The sequence below is a fragment of the Odontesthes bonariensis genome, chromosome 8, assembly GCF_027942865.1.
Source record: "Odontesthes bonariensis isolate fOdoBon6 chromosome 8, fOdoBon6.hap1, whole genome shotgun sequence".
NCBI lineage: Eukaryota > Metazoa > Chordata > Actinopteri > Atheriniformes > Atherinopsidae > Odontesthes > Odontesthes bonariensis.
Window position 1 is genome coordinate 20489803 of NC_134513.1, and position 24076 is coordinate 20513878.

The following is a 24076-nucleotide window of genomic DNA, read 5'->3' on the forward strand; positions in this document are numbered from 1 at the left end:
TGTTCCCCTGCTGGCTGTGTGGGAGCTGTTCCCACCTGTTTTATTCAGTAAGAGCTCAGAGTTGCTGTGAGCAGCATGTGAGTGAATGCAGGCTGAGAAACAGCAGATAAGAAACATGAAGCTTCATCACTTTCTCTGAGGAACAAAAAAACAGATTCAAAGTGAAAAAAAGTGCAGCAGACGTTTATTTCAGTTTAATGTAAAGTTCATTCTTCTTTCATAGTGTTTTATTTCCACTTTAGTCTCATTTCTTCATATTTGAGATGTTTTCTGTTTTCAGATTCTGAACTTTTTTCCACCTTCTGATCCGTTTTTGCACTTTCAAACTTTTGCTGCTGACCTGCTTTGAGAGCCAGGACGTCAGCTTGACAGGGGGGTTAAATCCTGACTGCCAGAGTAACAGAGGAGGCTTAAGGGACCCCCATCATGCTGCCTTCAGGGACTGTGGGAACTACAATCCTTTCTTAGACACCTTCTCCACACTATATTTCCATGAGTGCTGGTGAAAATAACCTGCAGCACTGACACACTTTGTTAATGTCAGCTGTTTCTGTCAGCACTCAGCACAGATCACAGTTGCTCATCGTCCATAATGGACAGCAGCTTGTTCAGAGTCCTTTTCTCTGCATCTGATGTTAAGGACTCCAGCTCTGCAGCAGCCACAGAGCCAGCTTTCCTCAGCAGCCTGTCTAGTCTGCTGACATCTCTCCTCTTAAAGGCCTACAGAAAGCTGACACTACACCCAATACATAATGATAATTCATACACAGAGGAACAATAATGATCATTGGACTCTACACCAAAACATTTCATAAATGCATGAAATTTGCGATTTTGAATTTGCCGCTAGGAAACCTTCCTGGAATTCCAGACTGGGGGCGGGGCTTCCGTGCGACGTCACAAGTGCCATGGTTTTTCCTGGCTTCCTCAGTGTTGCCAATTTAGCGATTTTTGGCCATCTTTGGCGACAAAGAAAAATAATCTAGCGACTTAGCGACTTTCGGGCGCAATCAAAGAAATCAAAAGCAAGCAAAGAAATCAAAGAAGCACTGCAGGACGGCGGCAACCCGGCATACTGTCATTTCCTGTCAAAACGGCAGTTTCAAGCTAGCTACAACGAGGGTAGGTTCACTTCCTGTTTTCAAAACAACAGCACGTAATGGCTTTCCCTATGATAAAAGGCAACGGGTATTTTATTTTGTCAAAATAACCGGAAGTGCGTTACTCACTGCGGCTAGCTTTAGCAGCGCCAAATTCGTCGGAACAAAATGGTAAACAGTCGGTATTTTGTCAGGTTTTCAACACATTGGGGATCTAAACGACTACTTTCTCACCTGAAAAGTTTCAAATGTTGCAGGGACAGAGGAAGCAGAAAGACCTGCGGTCGGAACTTGTGTCTGTGCCTCCCTGTCCGCCTGCCTCCTCTCTGGTGAAATCAGTCGGAGCCATCCCGCCGTGTTCAGCTCCCTGCGGTGCGGACACTGAGGCTAGGCGTCCACTATTCCGGCACGTCAACGTAACTCGCCGGATTGGATGCCTAGTTGTCGCCGTGTTGCTACTACAGTGGGTGTGTGGGGCGTGTATGGCTCCGGGGGAAAGTAAATAACTTGTGATTTCAACCAACCGAAGTTTCTCCCTCTAAAAATTTGAGTTTTGGAGGGAAATTAATGTGTATAAATCGTCAGCAATGGAACATTATTTCATATTGTACCATGGATCCGGATCTGCGAGCGAGGAGAGCTGCTATTGTGCTGCTGCTGCTGCTGCGACACAGGAGAACACATGATCTACTGTCATTGGATAACGCACTCCGTCTGCCGTGGCAAATTTGCATAAAGTCCGGCCGAACCCAACTTTTTGACGTGCCGCAGGTCCGCCGCTCGCCGTGCCGGAATCCCAGCATGCTTTGTGAGCACGGCGACAACGATCGGCCGGATTTCATTGAAAATGAATTGAATGCGTTGGATACGGCTTGACGTGCCGGAATAGTGGACGCCTACCGTCAGGGGGAATCCACCTGGCGGAGAGCGGACACACCGCGGGATGGTTGCCCTGAAATCAGCCGGCAGAGCGATCATCAAGAGCCCCGATGTGGACATGATCGCTCTGTCGGCTGATTTCCACTCTCCACCTGGCGGAGAGTGTGTTCGCTCTCCGCCAAGTGGATTCCTGTCCGACCGCGGGTCTCTCTGCTTCCTCTGTCCCCGGTGGTGTGAGCTGCTGTTGCTGAGGGCAACACACGCACTTCGTACATCTACTCGCAATAAAAACTGCACTGAACCCAACGTTTTATATTTCCAAGCGACGTCCCGCGGCACACATCGAAATTTGCCGTGAAGAAGCTGTCCAGGTCTGGCAAACTGCTGGCTCGCTACTAGAACTACTGGTGATTGTTCCAGCAGCTGGCACTCGTGACGTCACGCCCCCTTGTCGTTCCAGTTTGCCAAATTCGAGTCAAATGTGGTGATAGTTTATTGGTCCTAATCAGGACTATCCAGGGGCCTAAAATTATTTTAAAATTTTTAAAAAAAACCATGGTATATAAGGAATCGATCTGCTATTTCAGTTTTGTGCAAAAAATCACTTTTCTGTAGGCCTTTAAAGTTGCCTCCCAGCACACCACCGCGTAGAAGAGAAGGCCAGCCACTAAAACATGAAGAATAATAGAAAAGAGAAGATTTGATATCAAATCAAAGTTAGCTTCAAACTAAAATCATCTGTATGACTTTGAATGAAACGTCTTTTTAAAGAATAAGACTTGACTTTGAGTTTCAACTGATGGAAAAACTCATATTTTGGCCCAGTTAAACTCCATGGAGAAACAGCTTTGGTAGCGAGCATCTGTACTGATCTGCTCATTAGTCCAGTGTTTGGATTTCCTGAAGATGAGTCTCTCAGTGGAGCTGCTGCCTGCTGTGTTTCTGTCTGCTTCTAAATCACGTGACTCTGATGGAAGCTGTGATGTTTAAAGACTGAATGGAAACACTGAACTTAACACTCTGACTCCTCCTTGACTTCAGCTTTGTAACTTCCTGCTGGAGATGGGGGAGGTCTCCCAACCATCAGCCTCAAACTCCACTGATTCTGATAGTTAGTCAAAGCGTCCATCAGCATCCATTAATCAGCCAAACTGATCAATCTTAACATTCAGGTACGTCTAAGATGGCGGACACTGCAGGTAAAGGTGCCGGCACTCTGAGTAAAACACGGCTAAAACCAGAGATTTATATTACAGCAAACGGTAAAACTTTGGTGGAAGACGAACTACTGAACTTTCTTGTGGTAAAAATGAAGACACTCAGTCAGGACGATATTATATTGTTGACTGTGAACCATTTTCGGTCCGAGTGGATCGAGACCTCGAAGAAGGTAGCCTACTGTTCGATCTGTGCCCCCACACATCTCAGTGTCTTGTTACGCATAAGGGGCCGCAAAAAGACGCAAACAATGTGAAAAGCTGTCTAAAAGTGCTTAATGAGGCCGGGGAAAACATCCCTCGCTTTGTGTCTCATCATCTAGATGAACTTCCTCCTGTAACTTACAACAGTATTGACGTCTCGTGCATGCTGCGGACATTGGAACGTGTGAGTGCGGACATTTCATCACTAAAGCAAGCTGTGTCTGTACAAACTAGACACTGCGATGATCTCGCGCTATAGCAACAGGGCTAAATCAGCGGCTAAGTGCTGTTGAGAAAGGCGACGCCCCTGAGAAAAGTTTGCCTGTGCTATCGGGCAGGGAGACTGTAAACCCAGGGGTGCACATCGCGAGGCAGGTGCCTGAAACCACGGATCCTACTGTAAACACCGCGGAGGGGAACGCAGAGCAACTTCCCAGACAAATTGCTTCTCCGACATATAGCAGTGTGGTCAAGAAGGGCCGACGACGACAGCACCTGGCTGAAGGACCAACGGCCCAGCTTCATCCCAAACCACGTCTGAATTCGACTCGAAGAGAGAAGAAAAGTGGTATTGCTGGAACCAGTGCATGTGGAGATATACGGGTCGTAAAAACCAAGTTGGTGAGTGTCTTCGCTTCAAGATTTTCCCCTGATGTAGATTCAGAACAAGTGTCTTGCTATTTGAAGCATAAACTACATCGTGATGTGTCTTGCCAAAAGATTGACAGTATTCAAAAGCGCTATAACTCATTCAAAATTACTGTGGAATGCGAAAAGGTAGAGGAAATGTATGAACCGGAGCTTTGGCCAGAGGGAATCTTTGTCCGCCGCTTTTACAAAGCACGAAAAACTGTGGCCTTAAAAACTCTCGGGGTGGCAAGGAGCAATAATGTGTCTGAGGCCGGGGCATCTGCTGCGGTCAATGCTGGACTGTTGTCATGAGAACTGTGTCATACAATGTGCGTGGCCTGCGCTTAGGACAGAGTGCTAGTGACAAAGGGCGACGCATTGTGATTGACCAACTCTTTGACTGCGCGGACATTCTATGCTTACAAGAAACCCTGTTGCCCAAACAGGACCTCAACAAACTTGGTTTGGTGCATAATGACTTCTATGGGGCAGGGGAGTCTACAACTGATTTAAGTTTGGGGTTAGTACGGGGCCGAATATCTGGCGGTGTTGCCATATTCTGGCAAAAGAAATATGACCCACTGATAAGTGTGATACGTTTAGATGTTGACTGGGCCATAGCGATCAAGGTTACATATGATAAAAATGAGTTTATTATTTTAAATGTGTACACCCCTTATGAATGCAACACGAATGAAAATGAATTTCTGAAGAGACTAGCATTCATTAGCTCTTTTATTCAAGAAAATGAATGTACAAGTATATTTGTTATGGGTGATCTGAATGCTGACATCTCAGACAACCAGTCTTTGTTTGGTCAACATTTACAGCTCTTTTGTCAAAACAGTAAATTAGTGCTCTCCAGTAAAGTGATGCTGCCAGAGAATAGTTATACATATATCAGTGAAGCATGGCATACAACATCCTGGCTGGACCACTGTATATCCACAGCTGATTCCCATGATTGTTTATCTGAAATAATGATTCTGTATGATCTGACCATATCAGACCACATTCCTGTCTCTATGGTATTGAATCTGAGCAGTCTACCAGAACTGGTTACTAATAATAGATGCCAACATACATGTAAGAAGATAGACTGGGCTAAGCTCTCTGAATGCGACCTCTGGAAATACAATAGATTAAGTGATAATAGTCTAAGCAGTGTCTATATCCCACATGTTGTATTCTCTTGTGATACTAACTGTCAAAAGCCAGACCACCAGAATAACTTAGTGAATATGTACAAAAATATAGTGAACTGTTTGATTATTGATGGTAAGCGTTTTATTCAAGATAAGAAAAAACAAAAGGTCAGGCCTGGATGGAATGCATATGTGGCAGATCTCCACTCTGAGGCGAAAGAAGCCTTAAGAAACTGGGTTGCTGCTGGAAAAGTAAAACATGGCCCAGAGTTTCAGCATAAGAAGGCCACTAATGCCAGGTATAAATATGCGGTACGCTATGTAAAAAGAAATGAGCAAATGATGAGGGCAAACTCAATGGCTAGAAAACTCCATCAAAAAGATGTCCAGGAATTCTGGAATGAGGTTAAAGCTATTAACAACAGCAAGATGCCTCTTCCTTCCACTGTAAATGGTGTATCTGGGGATGCGAATATTGCTGAGTTTTGGGCGAACCATTTTGGGGAAATTTTAACTGTGTTGAAAGGGCTGCTTTTAAAGTGGATGATGTTGGTTATGATAATGGTATGATTATTACACCAGACGAGGTGTGCAATGCCATTGGGAAGCTAGCAGTGAATAAAGCCAGTGGTCCTGACCAAATCACTGCTGAGCATCTGAAATATGCTAGTTACAGACTTTCAGTGCTACTTGCTTTGTGTTTCTCTGGCCTGTTAGCACATGGCATATTACCTGACTCTCTGTTATCTGCACTATTGGTACCCATTATTAAAGATAAAACATGTAAAGAATCTAGTGGAGACAACTATAGGGCCATTGCACTTGCCACCATAATATCCAAAGTCCTAGAGTGGATCCTTTTGGAGAGGCTCCAAGGATATGTGGAAACAACTGACAATCAATTTGCTTTTAAACATAAACATGGAACAGATATGTGTATCTATGCATTAAAAGAGCTTATTTCAAAATATAGGAAGAAGAACTCCACAATATTTATGTGTTTTTTAGATGCATCTAGGGCATTTGACCGAGTCAATCATGGAAAATTGTTTTTAAAATTATATGAACGAGGGGTTCCTTTATACTTGATACGTATTCTACAGTATTGGTATTCCCACCAAACCATGCAGGTCAGATGGGGCGAAGCATCTTCTAGCCAGTTCTTGGTTACCAATGGTGTCAGGCAAGGTGGAATTCTCTCACCTTTCCTTTTTAATCTCTATATGGATGATCTATTCAAGAAATTAAAAGAATGCAAGACTGGATGTATGGTTGGGGATACAATTGTTGATCATCTATTGTATGCTGATGACTTAGTTGTCCTGTCTCCCTATAGTTCTGGTCTACAGCGACTGCTTAGAGTCTGCTCAGAGTATGGTGTAGAGTATGACATCAAATACAACTTAAAAAAGAGTGTTGTAATGATTGTCAGGACTAAGGAGGATAAAAAACTACACTTCCCTTCCTTTTATCTAAATGACAGTGAGCTGACAACTGTAACTAAAGCAAAATACTTGGGTCATATTCTTAGGAATGACTTATGTGATGATGATGATATTCAGCGTCAGTGTTGCAAGCTGTATGCTCAAGCGAATATGCTGGCACGAAAATTTCATATGTGTACAAAGGAGGTCAAAATATCTCTTTTTAAAACTTACTGTACTCCACTATACAGCTCATCTTTGGTGTAGTTACAGCAGAACTAAGATGAAGAAGATCAAGGTGGCTTAAGGCTACAAGGTGGGAAAGTGCAAGTGCTCTCTTTGTCACTGCAAATGTGCCCACATTTCAGGCTCTATTGAGGAGCCTTGTGTATTGGGGGGGTGGGTTGTATGTCTTTTTAATGTATAGCATATTCTTATCTGGACCTTGAATCTGTGAAATAATGTTTATTATTGTTAATCAGTCCACCTCTGGATGGTTCCAACACTTTTCTAAGGCTCTGTAATGTTTGCACTGACTGAGATATTCAAACACAACAAGTCACAGTAACAAGTTCTGCTGCTGTCGACTCTTTAAAGAAGTTTGATTCCATTAAACATCACTGCACCATGTTTTTGTGCCTTTAACCTTCAATAAAACAGTGAACCTGATCTCCATTTCTATCAGTTTGTTCCCATTTGCTCCAAAGTTCCTCCTGACATGTTTGTTTTCTTTGAAACTTGAATCATTTGGCTGCACAACATGAGTTTGTATGGATGGAGCCACTGGTGGAGCTGGCAGAGTTTAAGAGCTGAAGTCACTCCGTCTTTATTGAAGCAGCAGCATGTTGTCATTAATATTAATGAGAGCTCTTTTTCACTTGTTCTGTTGGACTGTTTTAACCTGCATCCTGTTGGCTTCAGCTCACATGTTTTATTCTTTATTTAGATTGAAGGACTGCAGGTTGTCAGAGATCAGCTGTGCTTCTGTGGTCTCTGCTCTGAAGTCCAACCCCTCCCATCTGACAGAACTGGACCTGAGTGAGAACAGAAACATCAGTGACTCTGCAGCGAAGGAGCTGCGCAGCTTTCTGCAGAGTCCTCACTGTGGACTGAAGACTCTGAGGTCAGACACCATGTTTTAGTTGTTTGTTCAGATTAATATGATGTGAAAGTTGTGCTGGTCTTCATGGTAAAGTCTGTTTTCTTCTTCAGTGGTCTAGTTGATGAAATGATGATTCATTAAATAATGAGAAAACACAGTGAATCTGTCAGACAGAAACAAATCTAGAATCACTGGCTGATGCTTCTAGAGCTCCAGAGTTGGTGAATATTTCTGTCTGAAACAACAACAACAGTTTGGAGTAGCAAAACTCCAAAAGCCCGTTAATCAGCTGATACTAACAAACTCCCCTCCAACACTGTTGGAAATGAACAATCTTTGACTTGGTTAGAAAGCAGCTTTCATCACAGCAGCAGTTATCTTCAGTCAGATTCATTCATGATGACAAAATCCAGCCAAAAAGTAGGGGTGGGCGATATGGAAAAAATGTTGCATCAAGATTTTTTGGCATAAAATCACGATTTCGATTTTTTATCACGATCTTCCATCCAAAAAAAAAAGACCAATTGCAGTAGAGTTAAGTCGACATGCTGAACCACAGAAGAGCTAAGGAGTAAAAGAGAGAATTTGGCAGTCAGCACATGTAATTCAACTGTTACCCAATTAAAGATGAAAAATAATGATCTAATTGATGACATCTGACAGTGAGTGAAGCAACCGGAAATAGAAAAACGAACCACTGATGACGACTTGACTCCACCTCATGATGCCATTTAGCAACAGATGAGCAACGCTGCATGTTCATTTACTGCAGCCACAGTCACGCACTGCCATCACCAGAGCGCCCTAAAGGAATACTTTCCAACTGTGTAATGTTTGTCACGGTCGCGGTGCATCCCTTTTCTCTTGAACCGTAGTTAGCTTACGAGCTAGCGGTTTCCTCATCCGACCCGAGAGTGCTGTTGAGTGAGTTTCTTCCGTGCGCCGCTATGGATGTGCTGTGGATGGTGCCGCTGCTGCTGTTCCTATTCCTGATGTGGACCAGCAGCAGTGGGTTAGGGTAGAAGAAAACCCGAACCAATTCCATATTACAGAGGTGGATTTCTTCTTCTTCACCAGCTCGTCGGCTTGGCTTTCAGCCATGGCTGTCCATGCGTTTTCTAAGTATTTACAAACACAACATGGAGGCGTGTAAGAAAGTGTCACAACGCACAGTTCGCTATGATTGGTGGTTAGGTTTAGGACGCCCTACGTCTGCCGCATCGGCGGGAACCAGCATTAAAAAAAAAATCATTGCGCTGATTGGCAAAGGCGATCTATACGGTTTCTCTAATTTGGTAGATCGCCTGCGATTCTCCACTCTTCCTCGCAAGTCACGATTTTATATCGTCAGATTGCGCACCCCTACCAAAAAGCTTCTCCCACTGATAACTGAAAGGAAATCACTTTCAGTTGAGCTTCATTTCATGAATTCTATCAAGAATTCCCGGTTACACAATGTCAAGTCCAACTGAAAGTGATGCTGACATTTAGTGACTGTGAGGAAAACACAAAGAAGAGTTTATCAGAAGAAGAATAACATGATTGGACGATGGATGGAAGAAAAGCTGTGAGCTAACTTGTTGCTAGGTAACAGCAGATGGAAGGAGGCTGTGAGTGTGTGTGAGCAGCTTTCCATCAGGTGAGAAATGTGTGAAAACATGCAGCAGAGTCAGTGTTTGATAGCTGTGCAGCCAAAGAGAAGCTGAACAGGTGAAGTGCTGCGACCCTGTGCAGGTGAGCCCAACACAGACACAAAGGATGATCACTGAGCTGCCATGAAGGAGGGAGGCAGGGACTGCTTCATCACTGCAGATACATGCTGTTCTGTTCCCCTGCTGGCTGTGTGGGAGCTGTTCCCAGCTGTTTTATTCAGTAAGAGCTCAGAGTTGCTGTGAACAGCATGTGAGTGAATGCAGGCTGAGAAACAGCAGATAAGAAACATGAAGCTTCATCAGTTTCTCTGAGGAACAAAAAACCAGATTCAAAGTGAAAAAAAGTGCAGCAGACGTTTATTTCAGTTTAATGTAAAGTTCATTCTTCTTTCATAGTGTTTTTATTTCCACTTTAGTCTCATTTCTTCATATTTGAGATGTTTTCTGTTTTCAGATTCCCAAACTTTCTGTCAGATTCTGAACTTTTTTCCACCTTCTGATCCGTTTTTTCACTTTCAAACTTTTGCTGCTGACCTGCTTTGAGAGCCAGGACGTCAGCTGACAGGGGGGTTAAATCCTGACTGCCAGAATACCTGACTGATTCTGATAGTTAGTCAAAGCGTCCATCAGCATCCATTAATCAGCCAAACTGATCAATCAGTCCACCTCTGGATGGTTCCAACACTTTTCTAAGGCTCTGTAATGTTTGCACTGACTGAAATATTCAAACACAACAAGTCACAGTAACAAGTTCTGCTGCTGTCGACTCTTTAAAGAAGTTTGATTCCATGATTCCATTAAACATCACTGCTCCATGTTTTTGTGCCTTTAACCTTCAATAAAACAGTGAACCTAATCTCCATTTCTATCAGTTTGTTCCCATTTGCTCCAAAGTTCCTCCTGACATGTTTGTTTTCTTTGAAACTTGAATCATTTGGCTGCACAACATGAGTTTGTATGGATGGAGCCACTGGTGGAGCTGGCAGAGTTTAAGAGCTGAAGTCACTCCGTCTTTATTGAAGCAGCAGCATGTTGTCATTAATATTAATGAGAGCTCTTTTTCACTTGTTCTGTTGGACTGTTTTAACCTGCATCCTGTTGGCTTCAGCTCACATGTTTTATTCTTTATTCAGATTGAGGGGCTGCAGGTTGTCAGAGATCAGCTGTGCTTCTGTGGTCTCTGCTCTGAAGTCCAACCCCTCCCATCTGACAGAACTGGACCTGAGCTGGAACACCATCAGTGACTCTGCAGCGAAGGAGCTGTGCAGCTTTCTGCAGAGTCCTCACTGTGGACTGAAGACTCTGAGGTCAGACACCATGTTTTAGTTGTTTGTTCAGATTAATATGATGTGAAAGTTGTGCTGGTCTTCATGGTAAAGTCTGTTTTCTTCTTCAGTGGTTCAGTTGATGAAATGATTATTCATTAAATAATGTTTTATTCTTTATTCAGATTGATGGGCTGCGGTTTGTTAAAGATCAGCTGTGCTTCTCTGGTCTCTGCTCTGAAGTCCAACCCCTCCCATCTGACAGAACTGGACCTACGTTACAACAACCTGAAGGAATCAGATGTGAAGGAGCTGTCTGATCTTGTGAAGAGTCCACACAACAAACTGCAGACTCTGAGGTCAGTAGAGGGTTGGAGGACCATGCAGCTCTCAGCTGTGTTTTATGAGACTTTATTTATTTTTCTTCTTTCTTCTTTCTTTTTATTTATATCAGACACAAGTGCATGGTCCATATCTCAATATGAATACATAGTAAAAAAATAAATTGTAAAATAAAAGACAAGACAAGACAAGTACACAGCCATCAGGCATATAAGCACTCCCTCCAGTGTCACCTAAGTTTAGAAGAGAACCTCACAGAGCTCTTAGTTGGATTTACTAAAGATTCAATTATACTATTTTGAGAGCAATCCAGTCGGCACATAAATTTATACATTGCATTTCTCAGGACTGCATCACATCCAGGGACATTGGAGTGTGCAAACAGGTAGCTGGCACTGGACCATCTAGGTAACTGCATCAGTAGTCTCATAGTGTCATTATATGCAACTGTGAGCTTCTGGTAGCTGTTTTTCTTATATTTTCACCACAAGTGGGCAGTATACATGGGTGTACAGAAGGCCCTGAACAGAGAGCATTTGACATTAAAAGAACACATACTAAACTTGCGAAGTAGCATATTAGCCTGGGCATACAATTTACGTCGTTGACGGTAAATATCACGATTATCTTATCCTCTTTACTCCTCACTATCATGACATTGCTCTTCTTTGCATTGAATTTAATGTCATACAAAAGACCATATTGAGTGCATACCTTAAGAAGTTGTTGTAAGCCAGCACTACATGGGCTCACAATGGCCAGGTCATCTGCATACATGAGATGGTTAATCACAGAGCTACCAATTAGACAGCCTGTAGAACACAAACTCAGCTGGACTAATAAGTCATTCATATACACATTAAATAGTGCAGGAGATAGAAGCCCACCTTGGCGGACACCATTTGATACGTGGAATGGGGAGGATATTCCACACCCCCATTTTACACGCATCGTCTGGTGGCTGTACCAGTACACTATGATCCTAATGATGACCTTAGGCACCCCTCTCTGCTGTAATTTCATAAATAACTTACTATGATTGATTCTGTCAAAAGCCTTAGAGGCATCACGAAAACACATAAAAACAGTAGAGTTCTGGTTCACATATTTGGCAACCATTTCCTTTAAAGCAAATACGCACATATCGGAGCCATGTTTCTTTTTAAAACCAACCTGATTATCTGCTGTTACTAGAAAAACATCAAACCTTGTAATGAGGACCCATTCTAGAACCTTGGAGGGAATACTAGACAGTGCTATTGGTCTGTAGTTGTCTATCCTATTCAGTTTCCCTGCTTTGTCCTTAAGAACTGGAACAAGCAATATAGACAAAAGTGACTCAGGTAGCACTCCATGGATAAGGAGCCCAGTAAAACACATTGCTAAAAGAGGACAGAGTTTCTTGCTGCCATACTTAAGGTGCTCAGCACAGATTTGATCCATGCCACACGCCATATCTAGTGCTGATATTGCTTCAAGAATTTCTTCAGGTCTAATTACAAAGTTTTCATTACATTACATTACATTACGGTCATTTTGCAGACGCTTTTAACCAAAGCGACTTACAATAAGTGCGTTCACCATCGGTAGGCAAAAGAACTTCAGGTCACAAGAAATCATAAGTGCATTTCCTTCCAATACCAAACAGCTAAGAGCAAAACTAATGCTAGAGTAAGTGCGATAACCAACCAGCCTCTCACCAACTGCACACCAGTCACAGCGGGGTGGGGATGCAAACCCTGGTTCGGGTAGGGGAAGAAATAAAAGAGAGAAGAAAAGCAGGAATGGGATGCAAACCCTGGTTCGGGTAGGGGAAGACCTAGAAGAGGTAAGAAAAGCAGGAATGGAATGCAAACCCTGGTTTGGGTAGGGGAATAAATAAAAGAGGTAAGAAAAGCAGGACTGGGATTCAAACCCTGGTTCGGGTAGGGGTAATGAAAATATAGAGGGTGCCAGTGGTGGAGGAAACAATAAGTGCGTAAGGAACTAGGACGGAGCAGGTGATGTCCTAAGAGGGCGGATCAGGGTAGTTTTTCCTGAAGAGGTGGGTTTTCAGCCTACGGCGAAAGATGGGCAACGACTCAGCTGTCCTGATATCAGTCGGGAGATCGTTCCACCATCGGGGTGCCAGAACAGAGAAAAGCCGTGACCGTGTCGATCGTGCGCAGGGACCCCTGAGTGACGGGGCAGCCAGGCACCTAGTGGCCACAGAGCGAAGTGGTCGGGCGGGGGTGTAAGGCTTGACCATAGCCTGGAGGTATGAAGGAGCTGTTCCTTCCACTGCCCTGTAGGCCAGCACCAGAGTCTTAAACTGGATGCGAGCAGCTACAGGGAGCCAGTGTAGAGAGCGGAGAAGGGGAGTGGTGTGGGAGAACTTGGGGAGGTTGAACACCAGACGAGCAGCAGCTTTCTGAACCAGCTCCAGAGGTCTGATGGCAGAAGCCGGGGCGCCAGCAAGGAGGGAGTTGCAGTAGTCCAGGCGGGAGATGACAAGAGCCTGGATGAGCACCTGTGCTGCCTTGTCGGTGAGGAAGGGGCGAATCCTCCGGATGTTGTAGAGGAGGAATCGGCAGGAACGGGTCACTGATGCGATGTTTGGCGAGAACGACAGTTCGTCGTCCAGAGTCACACCCAGATTCCTCGCGGTCCGGGTTGATGTCACCACAGAGTCATCCATGGTGATGGCCGGGTCTCTGAATGGGCAGCCCTTCCCCGGGAGAAACACCAGCTCAGTCTTGTCCAGGTTGAGCTTAAGGTGGTGCATCGACATCCACCCCGAGATGTCTGCCAGGCACGCAGCAATGCGTGCTTCCACTTGGTTTTCAGTTGAATCAATGCTATTTACTTCAAAGGGATCATTCCTAATGCAATTAAGCAGTTCTTGGTAATGCTTACGCCATTTCTCAACAATATTGTCAGTACCTGACACCCCTTCTATATCAGAGGGGAGAGAGGTTTTGCAGTTGTTCAATGCTTTAACCTCTTTCCAAAAGTCAGAATAATCATTATTCTGTAGTCTATTAGCAAGTGCATCAGCTCTCATGGTGCTTTCATTCCTCTTGATAAAACGAAGAGTATATTTTAATTTAGCATTTGTGGCCTTTTTACTCTGAAACAGGGGACCTTGTCGTGGCCTACCTGCATCACACCAAAGTTTAAAAGCCTACAGTATGTAGATCCCTAACATGTTCATTCCATCCAGGTTTGGCATTACTATGTATTTTACCTCTCTTTGTCGTTATAGGGGTGCTAGCTGCAGTAAGACTGCTGACAATGCCATCATACAAAGAGCATAATTCACGCCCATGGTCAGCATTCTTACAATTCATGTCCTGGCACAGTGTCAGTGTCATAGATACAGGCATATGATCAGAAATGGCCAAGTAATACTTAATCTCCATATTAACCACTGAGGAATGAGCATTTGCTGTGCACACCAAATGATCAAGCCAGGAGGTAGTTTGCCAAGCATCACTCACATAAGTAAAACTACTGTCAGGCAGCAAGAGCCGGCTAGTTAAAAACAAATTATTATCATGACAAAACTCAGTCAAATCTCTGGTAAATAAGGCCTTGCTATCAGATAAGTCAGCATTAAAATCACCAATAATGTATACACATGTAGAATCACAATCTTCAATAAATGACTGTACGAAGGCCAGTCTGTTCAAAAATTCATCCTCTGACTGGATAGATTCATAGGGCATGTAAATGTTTACGATGATCATTCTTTTATTACCAACATTAATATCAAGGCCGATAGCCCAGTCCACATTCAGTCTCGTAACAGACACTATAGGGTCATACTTTTTGTTCCACAATATTGTAACGCCCCCCGGTATTCTACCACGCACAATCCTTGTGCTGAGGTCAGTGGTGGACTCACCAGCTCCGTGGAAGTCTTTGTGCAGAGCATTCAGTCTGCCCAGGTCTTGTTTGGGGAGCCAAGTCTCTTGAAGACAGAGAAAGTCACACATATCAAACAAGCGGTTGACATTTAAATTTCTTGCTTTATCAGCATCGCTATGCCCAGTCCGCAGTCCACAGGAGTTGTATTAAACAATCCTCATTCATGTGTTTTGCGATAATCCATTACGGTCCGCTCCTTCATATCTGCACCTCTGATCTCAGAACAGTTGGACCCAACTGGGAGCGTCACTGGCACCGAAACGCCAGGCACTCTGCGTTGACGCGCCTCGTAATAGCGCCGAACAAACGAGCCCGTGGACCAAAGTTTGGGGTCATACATCTCTGCCATCTCCTTACATTCCGCAGTGACTTGAAAGGAGCTAAATCTTCTCTGCAATGTATCTATCTGCCGACACTCTACTGCTCGCCCAAGTTTACTCTTGAGATAGTCACTGAGTGTATCAGCTTCAAGGCTAGGATCAAAACTCGTTGCAAAAACACTCACTATCTTCGTTTGGACTGCCTGTATACTCGTTGTCCCGGTACCAAAGATGCCAGGTTTCTTGCGTAAGGGTTTATGGTGTGTTAAGTCCGTAGAAGGTTTTCTGCTATCCAGTGTCGCGTTTTTCCGCCGTTTCCCCTCACTCATTACCCGGTTCCACGGGAGTGAGTTGGGCAGTGCCAGTGCATGATCTGTGGGCACCGCAGACACAACAGTGTGGTTATCCATTGCTGAATTTCCTTCAGCGCCGTACTTCTCTGAAACTGTCCGCCTTGACGGTGCACTGTCCGTCTGGTCAACAGCACTTTCATTCCTGGTTGGAGGCCGGCTTCGGTTCTCTGCATTGGAAGCACTGGACTGCCCGGTGTCCCAAAGAAGGCCGCACGGCCTCTCCACTGCAACCATCCGTTTATCCAGAGATTCGGTAGCTGCGCACAAACTTTTGCACGCGTCAACCTGCGCTTCCATAACTTTTTGCATACCAGCAATGCTACAGTTGATTTGTTGCATTTTCCCCATCAGCACTGACACATCAATGCTAGTGAATGAGACAGGAGGCAGTTCATCCAGGAAGTGGATGGAAGTGGACATTCATTCAGTACTTTCAAGCACAATTTAACATTGTTTATGTCCTTTTGTGCACCTTTGTGCGAGACCAACCGCTGTGTCGTCTTGGTAGAGACCTTGAATAGAACTTTCTTTGAAGATTCAATCTTCTCAGACGTGAAATGATTTGATGATGGGAGATGGGAGGTAAGATGACTATGATGGGAGCAGGAGAAGACAAGCAGGGTCTGAAATGATGGCACATGTTCGTGGAAAGATTAATGAGATGACAGCAATAAATTTGTGATGCAGATTTCATCAAAGCATCCAATACAGAATAGGGCATATTAATGGTTGGACTATGGGATGTCTGATGCAGGCAACAATAAAGGCTCTGGAAGTGATTGAATCGGTGGCAGAGGTTGACCACGGGCAGATGGAAGAAAGATGAGAGAAGTCATTGTTTCTAGATAAAAGAACATGAGAATAAAGTCAACAAGTGAAGAAGACTCTTGTAAGTAGTTAGTGATGTAAAATGCATGAACTTTTTCTTTTTCCTATGTAGTGAAAGACAGGAGATCCTCATGGAAATTAAAATGAACATGGAGAGGCGAGGACTTCTGTGAATTTTGGTACAAAGAAAGGTTTCACAAATTCTAAAGCGTGTTTGATATCATTTATATCATGTGATCAATGATTAAACCCATATTTAATTATTTTTCATACAGGTTCTGGTTTTGGATGGTCCAAATGAAAAGAAGAAAGAAAGCTCAGAGGAACTTTTTGAATTTTCAATGACCAAATAAAGTTTTCACAAATAATAAAATGTGTTTTAAAGACTCTGTACCCTCTTTAGAATAATTCTATCCAGATTTGAGCAGTCCAAGTAATGTAGTTTCCATACAGGACCCAGTTCAGGGTGATCAGAATACCAAAAATGCAGTGAAATGGCCCTGTTCTGTATTTTCACAAATCCCAAACAAGGTTTTAATGAATCTACAGCCTCTTTAGAATAATTCCATCCAGATTTGAGCAGTGTAAAGCTGCAGTCTGCAACTCTTTTTCAAGCATAATGCCTGGAACTGTCCGGGGATTCTGAAAGTAGTACATTAAATACCCCAATACAAAAAAAAAAGAGTTCTCTAGGTCCCCTATATGTCCCGCTAGGTCCCTCCAAAGCCAGCAGGTTTGTTTACAAAATTGCAGACCGGACCGGTAAAAGGTAACCAATCAGGTTACGAGCTGGGCTCTGCTGCCTGTCAATCACCGATTGTGCACGCGCGATACAAGGTAGGCTCGTCCCCACGCTTATTTATCTAGACTATTGAACTTCATTACGGGCTAGTCTACTTACTGTGTCTTCCATGATCGCAAATGACAGGTGAGTTGATGAATGAGGAGTCGTGTACGCGCATCTGGCGTGCACGTAGACGTGCACGAGTTCTCATGAGTTTTGATGGGGCGGGACAGGAAGTTGAATAACGTTTTATTTTTCGGTTAAAAAATAAGCATTTCTTGCATTTTGCGACTACGGAGGTCACCGTTTTCAACTTCAAACGTTCTGATAGATCATGTAAACTCTTAAAATGCCAAAAATTAGGACTTTACGTATGACAACAACATATCCTGCAGACTGCAGCTTAACTACTGTAGTTTCCATACATGACCTTGTTTTGGTCGATCAAAATGCAAAAAATGCAGTGAAATGTCCCTTTATGCCCACCCCGCGAATCGGAGGCTGGTGAATCGGATGCCAACTTCAGCGTCGTAGTCTTCACTGTGATGACTAGCTAGCTAAACGATGGGGTTAGCTAACAATTAGACTCACTGAAATATTATACAATTTTCACGGTAAAATCTGTGGTTTATTGCACAACTTTAATGACCACAGATCGTTCTATTTTTACTCACTGTAGACGAATTTCCATTAGAAGATGACGCCGGTTGACCCACCATGCCGCTCTCCTGGAGCGATGCCTGGTTGTTGCTGGCAGCAGGGCTGTTATCTGGAAGCTAGGAGCACCGCCATCCACAACCACAGTGAAACTTAGCAACAGCGGCCCCTAGCGGCAGCTCGTTCGCTTGCTTGGCACATTTGTGAATGGGCTGCTGCATTTGTGTGTGGATCAGGTGCAGAAAGGCGAAAGGAAAGTCTCAAAATCCAAAAAAAAAAAACGAGAGACAATGAACAAAAATACGGCACAGAAAACAGGCTTGTGACTTAATCCACAAATGCAGATGCACCAATTTATAAATACATTCTAATGTTGTAACTTTGATTTGACAAATATATGCAACAAAATTTGAAACAAATGCGTTCACTTTCACATCCAAATCATGATATAAAAACCAAAATGAGTATTGATGAATTTAACAGTATTTGTATAAAACGCAGACTGTGAGACACAAAATGAAATATATTTATTTGTAAATAATGAAACGTATTTGTGATGTATGTGGAACTGGTGGATTGTCATTTACACATTTGTCAGTAGTTTTGGAACTAATCTCTCTCCATATTTATCTCCTCTCTTCTTTCTTATCTCTACAGATGGGAGTGGTGGTGATGAACAGGACGATGTGAGCTGAGAGGATGAAGCAGCAGCAGCTTGTGTGCAGAGAGACTCTGACTGGATGATGATGTATATCATGTTGATGTGTTTATATTCTGTGTGTTTCTTCCTTTGGAATAATAAAGTTAAAGTGGTTAGAAATGATCAGTAATGAAATGATCCATAAATCCAGCTGCCATCACTACCTGCAGTTCCACCTGAATTTAAAGAAAAGCCAGCGTGTAAAATCTGTCACCTGTTTTATTCTCTTTGCTTCCAGCTTGACCTGGTTACATCTCACTTTGTTTGATTCTGATGGATTTGATAAACATCCATCAGTGGAAATGAGAAGCTGTCAGTGTGATTGCCTTCTTTTATGATTTTATTGCCTTCTTGTGATTTGATGTAGCTGTACAGCACTTTGAATTGCCTTGTGTACGAATTGTGCTCTAGAAATAAAATTGCCTTTCCTTGATTCAGTCAGAGACGAGCAGCTTTAGAGACAACTAAGCTGAATGAAATGTGGGGACCTTGAAGGAAGATCTTTCTCTCTTTTCACTTTGGATGTTTTCATCTGAAGGTTTTTGTACAGGCTGCAGGGATCATTTCTCCCTTTGGAGACCAGACTTCCAACACCTCGAGTCCCATCTGAGGTGTGTAGCAGAGTGGCGCAGCAGAACCATGCTGGGCCCATAACCCAGAGGTCGATGGACAGAAACCATTCTCTGCTATGTATAAATTTTCAAATCAAACTCAACATCTCTCATTAAAAAAAACTGGAAAAGATGATGTAACATTCAGCAACATCACAATTGACACTTGACCAACTCTGAAACCCTTTCTACACACTCTTAATTCAAACTTGTTTGGTGTGCTCACGAGTGTCCTCCAAAGTCCACTTTTCTGATATAAGTAAGAAAAAATAATTATTGTGTCAAAAGACTGAAATCTTTCACTTTTGTTAAATGGATCAGAGGATCGTTTACCCGATTTCTTTAAGTTGTGCAAGGCAAGGAGAGGCAAGTTTATTTGTATCGCACAATTCAACTACAGGCCGATTCAAAGTGCTTTACAGATACATTAAAACAATAGAAATAAAAAGCATGATTTAAATTTTAAACAAAAAAGAAAGAAATAAGAACAATAGATAAAATCAGTAGTTAAAATATGATTAAGTAATAATTCAGAGCTGGACTGATGTGGTCCACTTTTTTGGTCTTACTGAGGACTCGAGCAGCAGAGTTCTGAATAAGCTGCAGTTGTCTAACTGACTTTTTAGGTAGACCTGTAAAGATGCTGTTACAGTAGTCAAGCCTACTGAAGATGAATGCATGGACTAGTTTTTCCAGGTCCTGCTGACACATCAGATCCTTTAACTTTGATATATTCCTAAGGTGATAGTAGGCTGACTTTGTTACTGCCTTAATGTGTTTTTCCAAATTTAGGTCTGAGTCCATCACTACACCCAGATTTCTGGCCTGGTTGGTAGTTTCTAGGTGTATAGATTGAAGTTCTGTGGTGACCTGTAATCGTTTCTCTTTGGCCTGACTGGAAGGTATCATAGCAGTTATTTTGTTTTAAAAAGTAATTAAGCTGTTGAAAAACCGCTTTTTCAATGATCTTACTTAAAAATGGGAGATTTGAGATAGGCCTGTAGTTGTTCATTTGTGTCTTGTCAAGATTGTCCTTTTTCAGCAGAGGTTTGATTACAGCTGTTTTTAGTGGCTCTGGAAACACACCCGACATTAAAGACAAGTTCACCATCAGTAACAGGTCTGACTCCAAAATCTTTGAGACCCTTTTGAAAAAAGCTGTTGGCAGGATGTCCAAACAGCAAGAGGAGGAGTTCAGCTGACGTAAAATGTCCTCCAGGTTTTTCCTGTTAATGGGTTGGAACTGTGTCATGGTGTTTAAACGGTTTTTCGGTGGACACGGTACATATGTTGAACCTGCTGCTGATGTACCAACTGCTTGTCTAATATTTTGGATTTTGTCTGTGAAGAATTTGGCAAAGTCACTGCAGGCCATGGTGGAATGAAGTTCAGTTGCCACTAACACAGGAGGGTTATTTAGCCTGTCAACTGTAGCAAATAAGGACCGAGCATTGTGACTGTTTTTGTTGATGATGTCAGAGAAGTAGGACTTTCTTGCATTCCTCAGTTGTAAATTATAAGAGTGAAGTTTCTCTTTATAGATGTTATAATGAACCTGGAGATTTGTTTTTCTCCATCTGCGCTCAGCTTTCCGACACTCTATTTTCCCATTTTTCACCAGTGTGGAATTTCGCCATGGAGACTTCTTCCTTCTAGAGATAACCTTCACCTTAACCCATTTAGGCCTAAGACGCCTGGAAAGGAATGCCTGTAAAACCTATGGGCGATTTCAGAAAGACCCCCTAAAACCTGAAGTTTTTCTGGAAATTCAGCAATTGTGTCAACGCCTACTAAATGATTGATTTCTCGGCCTCTGTAGCAGATAGAAACAAAATTCAAAAAGTATTTGAGAGCTTACACCTGTGGCTTTCTTTGGAAATTGAGTTTATTTACATACACCTTCACGAAAATAGAAAATGTAAAAAGTAAAGTGCAGGAACAGCACTATTTTCAATAAAAAAAACAGTAATAAAATTAAATTAAAAGTCAAGTGCAAGAACAGCGTTATTTTAAATTAGAAAACAGTAATAAAATAAAATAAAATTAAATTTTATATTTAAATTATTTATTTATATATTTATTTTATCGCCAGTAATCTCTTTGTACTGGCAGCACAAGGAGCCCATACACATGCCAATAGCCAAAACGTTTTCATTTCCGGCACAGTTACGTGTGACCACCTTGCCATCTTTGCTCGAGCTGGAGTCTGAAGTACCTGGTCACTTTATGTATTCGTCTCGGACACGAGATGCGCCCAAAGCTCCTCAGTAAAAATATGATTAAATGCCTGCAACGGTGTGGCATCTGCAGGTAAATCGACTTTCACCCCTGGTGTGTTGTTGAAATCTCTCCGTCGATTACGGTGGTAATTGTCAGTCTTCCACTCACATTCAAACCCTTCAAAATCATCCCCAAACATATGTACTAGCCATCTCCGTTTTCTCCCGGATGAGAGAAAACGGAGATGTTTACATAAAGATTCAACCCTTCTTGACATCAAGAAACATTCCCTTTTTACGACCCTTTTAACGGATTACCTAGAAAAGATAAGGACCCAGATGTGAATTCTGGCCAACTGGGGTTTTCTTTGTTCAAGAGTCTTCTCTCCCCCAAACCAGCTACGACTAATAAATTATGCAGGACACCTCCTGATAAGGAAAAAAAGCCATCTGCATCTACTCGCTTTTTCACCCATCTCCTGGAATGCGCCGATCCGCTATTTTCAGAAAGTGAAAATAGATCATAATCCTCACTTTTACTGGACTAAAACTGTGAAAATCGGAACTGGATAAATCCACGGGTCATTTTGAAACATTTGCCATTCTTCTACATGAAGTATTTAACGAATTATGGACTACATGATTTTATAGGAATTCTCCCGTGGAGCCACAGCGCCACCCAAAGGACACGGGTGACGGACACTTTTCACTATGTCAGCCTAATAACCAGGGACACTTTTCACATGTCAGCCTAATAACCAGGGACACTTACAACTATGGATGTTTTAATGTTCTCAGTATGTGCAATGCATAACCCAATGGTGTTAATTCCACACGTATTAATCAAAACAGCTGTAGTTATTCTATTTAACAGTACCCCAAAAGTTGTCATACCATTTTCATCCAGATAAAAGGAAGTATTGTATGCTGATAACTGTTCCATGCTCATATTTGTGTTTATGCCTGCTCGTATGCAACATTATTGTCATGTTAGGAACATTATACTGTCTAAATCAGTGTGACGTGGGTGAATGCGTTTGAAAGGGAGAATCCCCCCTTTTTTTTTCTTAGTTTTACAGTTCCACCTCCCTTTTTGCTTTTTGGGTTGGGGGTCAGCTAAACGCTGATTGGACGAAAGCTGACACGTGACCTCAGGCTTAAATGCAAGCGCGCGCATGAACCTCGCTCTCTTACTCTTCAAATCCGCAACTCTGGGACCTCCCGGTGGTCCTCCAAGCCTTGACCACTCCCTTTGTCCCCTCAGCTCACTCTCTTGTCTTCAAACCCGCAGCTCCCAACCATCTCTCTCTTTTACTCCGTAACCATTACTTCCCATTGTTTTCAGACATCCCCTTTTTCTAAGTCTGGTTCCGATACACGCGAGTGTTTGCTAACTCATACAGCCCCGGCCCAAGCAACCACTCTCCATCCAGGAAGAAAGTAAAAGAAGCAGTCGACTCAACGTCACTCCGCTGGTCACCAAGGAAACGTGGCCTCCAACAACGACGCTCAGCCGAACAGTATCACGCGATCTCCCACTCTACCACAAAGTAAGGTGCTAATTTTGAGATCTCTTGAAGCCGTGGATATGATGAATACTTCCTCTGAAAGCGACGACTGAGCAGGCATCCGCCTGCAGAAGATAGTTGGTACAATACCGTGTTACGAACCAGATTTAGCCACATTTTGATAGTTAACCCTGTTAGTTAAACTGCTTTTTCCTTCCCTCCGTATGCCCGTCTGAATACTGCAAATTGCTCATATTCTGTTTTTTATATCAACTGTGCATTTACTTGTGGAATGTTGAATAAACATTTGTAAGTAATTAATCAGAGCATCATGGACAGTTTTAATAAGCCGGTTGTCACTTCAATCAGAACTTATTTTTCAGTGAGATTGCTCATTTTATTGTCTTAACAGTTTTCCTCGTTGGACTGTAATTTAAAACAAGTTAAACAACAAACGAGGTGGTGCCCCGAATTAATTAATAACGTGCTTAACGCTACACCATAAATCTCCATCAATTGGGTCAGCACGTTCTTCAGCATCATCAAAGCCAAGAAACTCCTCACAATCGCTACCGTCTGAAATGTCTTCCCACTGAAAGTCCTCCATGCTTGTTCGATGTAACTTAACTTCAAAACAATGACACGAGGAACATGACAACACTCTCACGAGTCTATTATAATGCATTTAATTGGCGCAGAGGTAAATAATTGGTGCAAAACAACCTTATACATGAAAAAAGACGTGTACGCTTTCCCGGCCTTAAAGGTAGAATATTGCAACAGCGCCCCCGGCTTTAAAGGTAGAAATGCGGCAACGCTTTCCCGGCCTCAATGGGTTAAAGAGAAGACCTGGTTAAAGATCTCACAACTGTTTTCAGTTATACACCGTTTAGTCCCTTTGTCCTGAGGGTTGTCCACATGGATGTTAAAATCACCAACAATAATTACACAGTCAAAGTCAACACAGATCATAGAGAGCAGTTCACTGAGGTCATCCAAAAAGTCTGCACAGTATTTGGGGGGCCTGTAAACATTCAGAAACAGGCCTCTGGATGAGGCCTTCAGCTGTACAGCCACATATTCAAAGGACTGAAAACTTCCAGGAGATAACTGCTTCCATTGAAATGATTCATTAAATAAATCAAATCAAATCAAATCAAATCAAATTTATTTGTATAGCACATTTCATGTACAAACAGTTCAAAGTGCTTTACATAAAATAAAAGC

At 42.7% G+C, this 24076-nt stretch overlaps 1 protein-coding gene and 1 long non-coding RNA gene across 5 annotated transcripts in view; both read left to right on the forward strand.

Annotated features, from left to right (window-relative positions):
* Positions 1 to 18948, forward strand: part of LOC142385474 (protein NLRC3-like) — a 43987-nt gene extending 25039 nt beyond the window's left edge. For 3 of the 4 annotated variants that reach the window (XM_075472050.1, XM_075472052.1, XM_075472051.1), the window contains 4 exons: positions 7546 to 7722; positions 10487 to 10660; positions 10804 to 10977; positions 18469 to 18948. In XM_075472050.1, the coding sequence (XP_075328165.1) occupies positions 7546 to 7722; positions 10487 to 10660; positions 10804 to 10977; positions 18469 to 18484 (541 nt within the window). In that variant the 3' untranslated portion in view covers positions 18485 to 18948. The remainder of the gene's footprint in view (positions 1 to 7545; positions 7723 to 10486; positions 10661 to 10803; positions 10978 to 18468) is intronic. The other variant, XM_075472053.1, reaches the window with a different exon arrangement.
* Positions 13449 to 18131, forward strand: LOC142385475 (uncharacterized). Its single transcript, XR_012770186.1, has 2 exons — positions 13449 to 16549; positions 16646 to 18131. It is a non-coding gene; the product is annotated as an uncharacterized LOC142385475 (long non-coding RNA).
* Positions 18949 to 24076: the final 5128 nt, after the last annotated feature.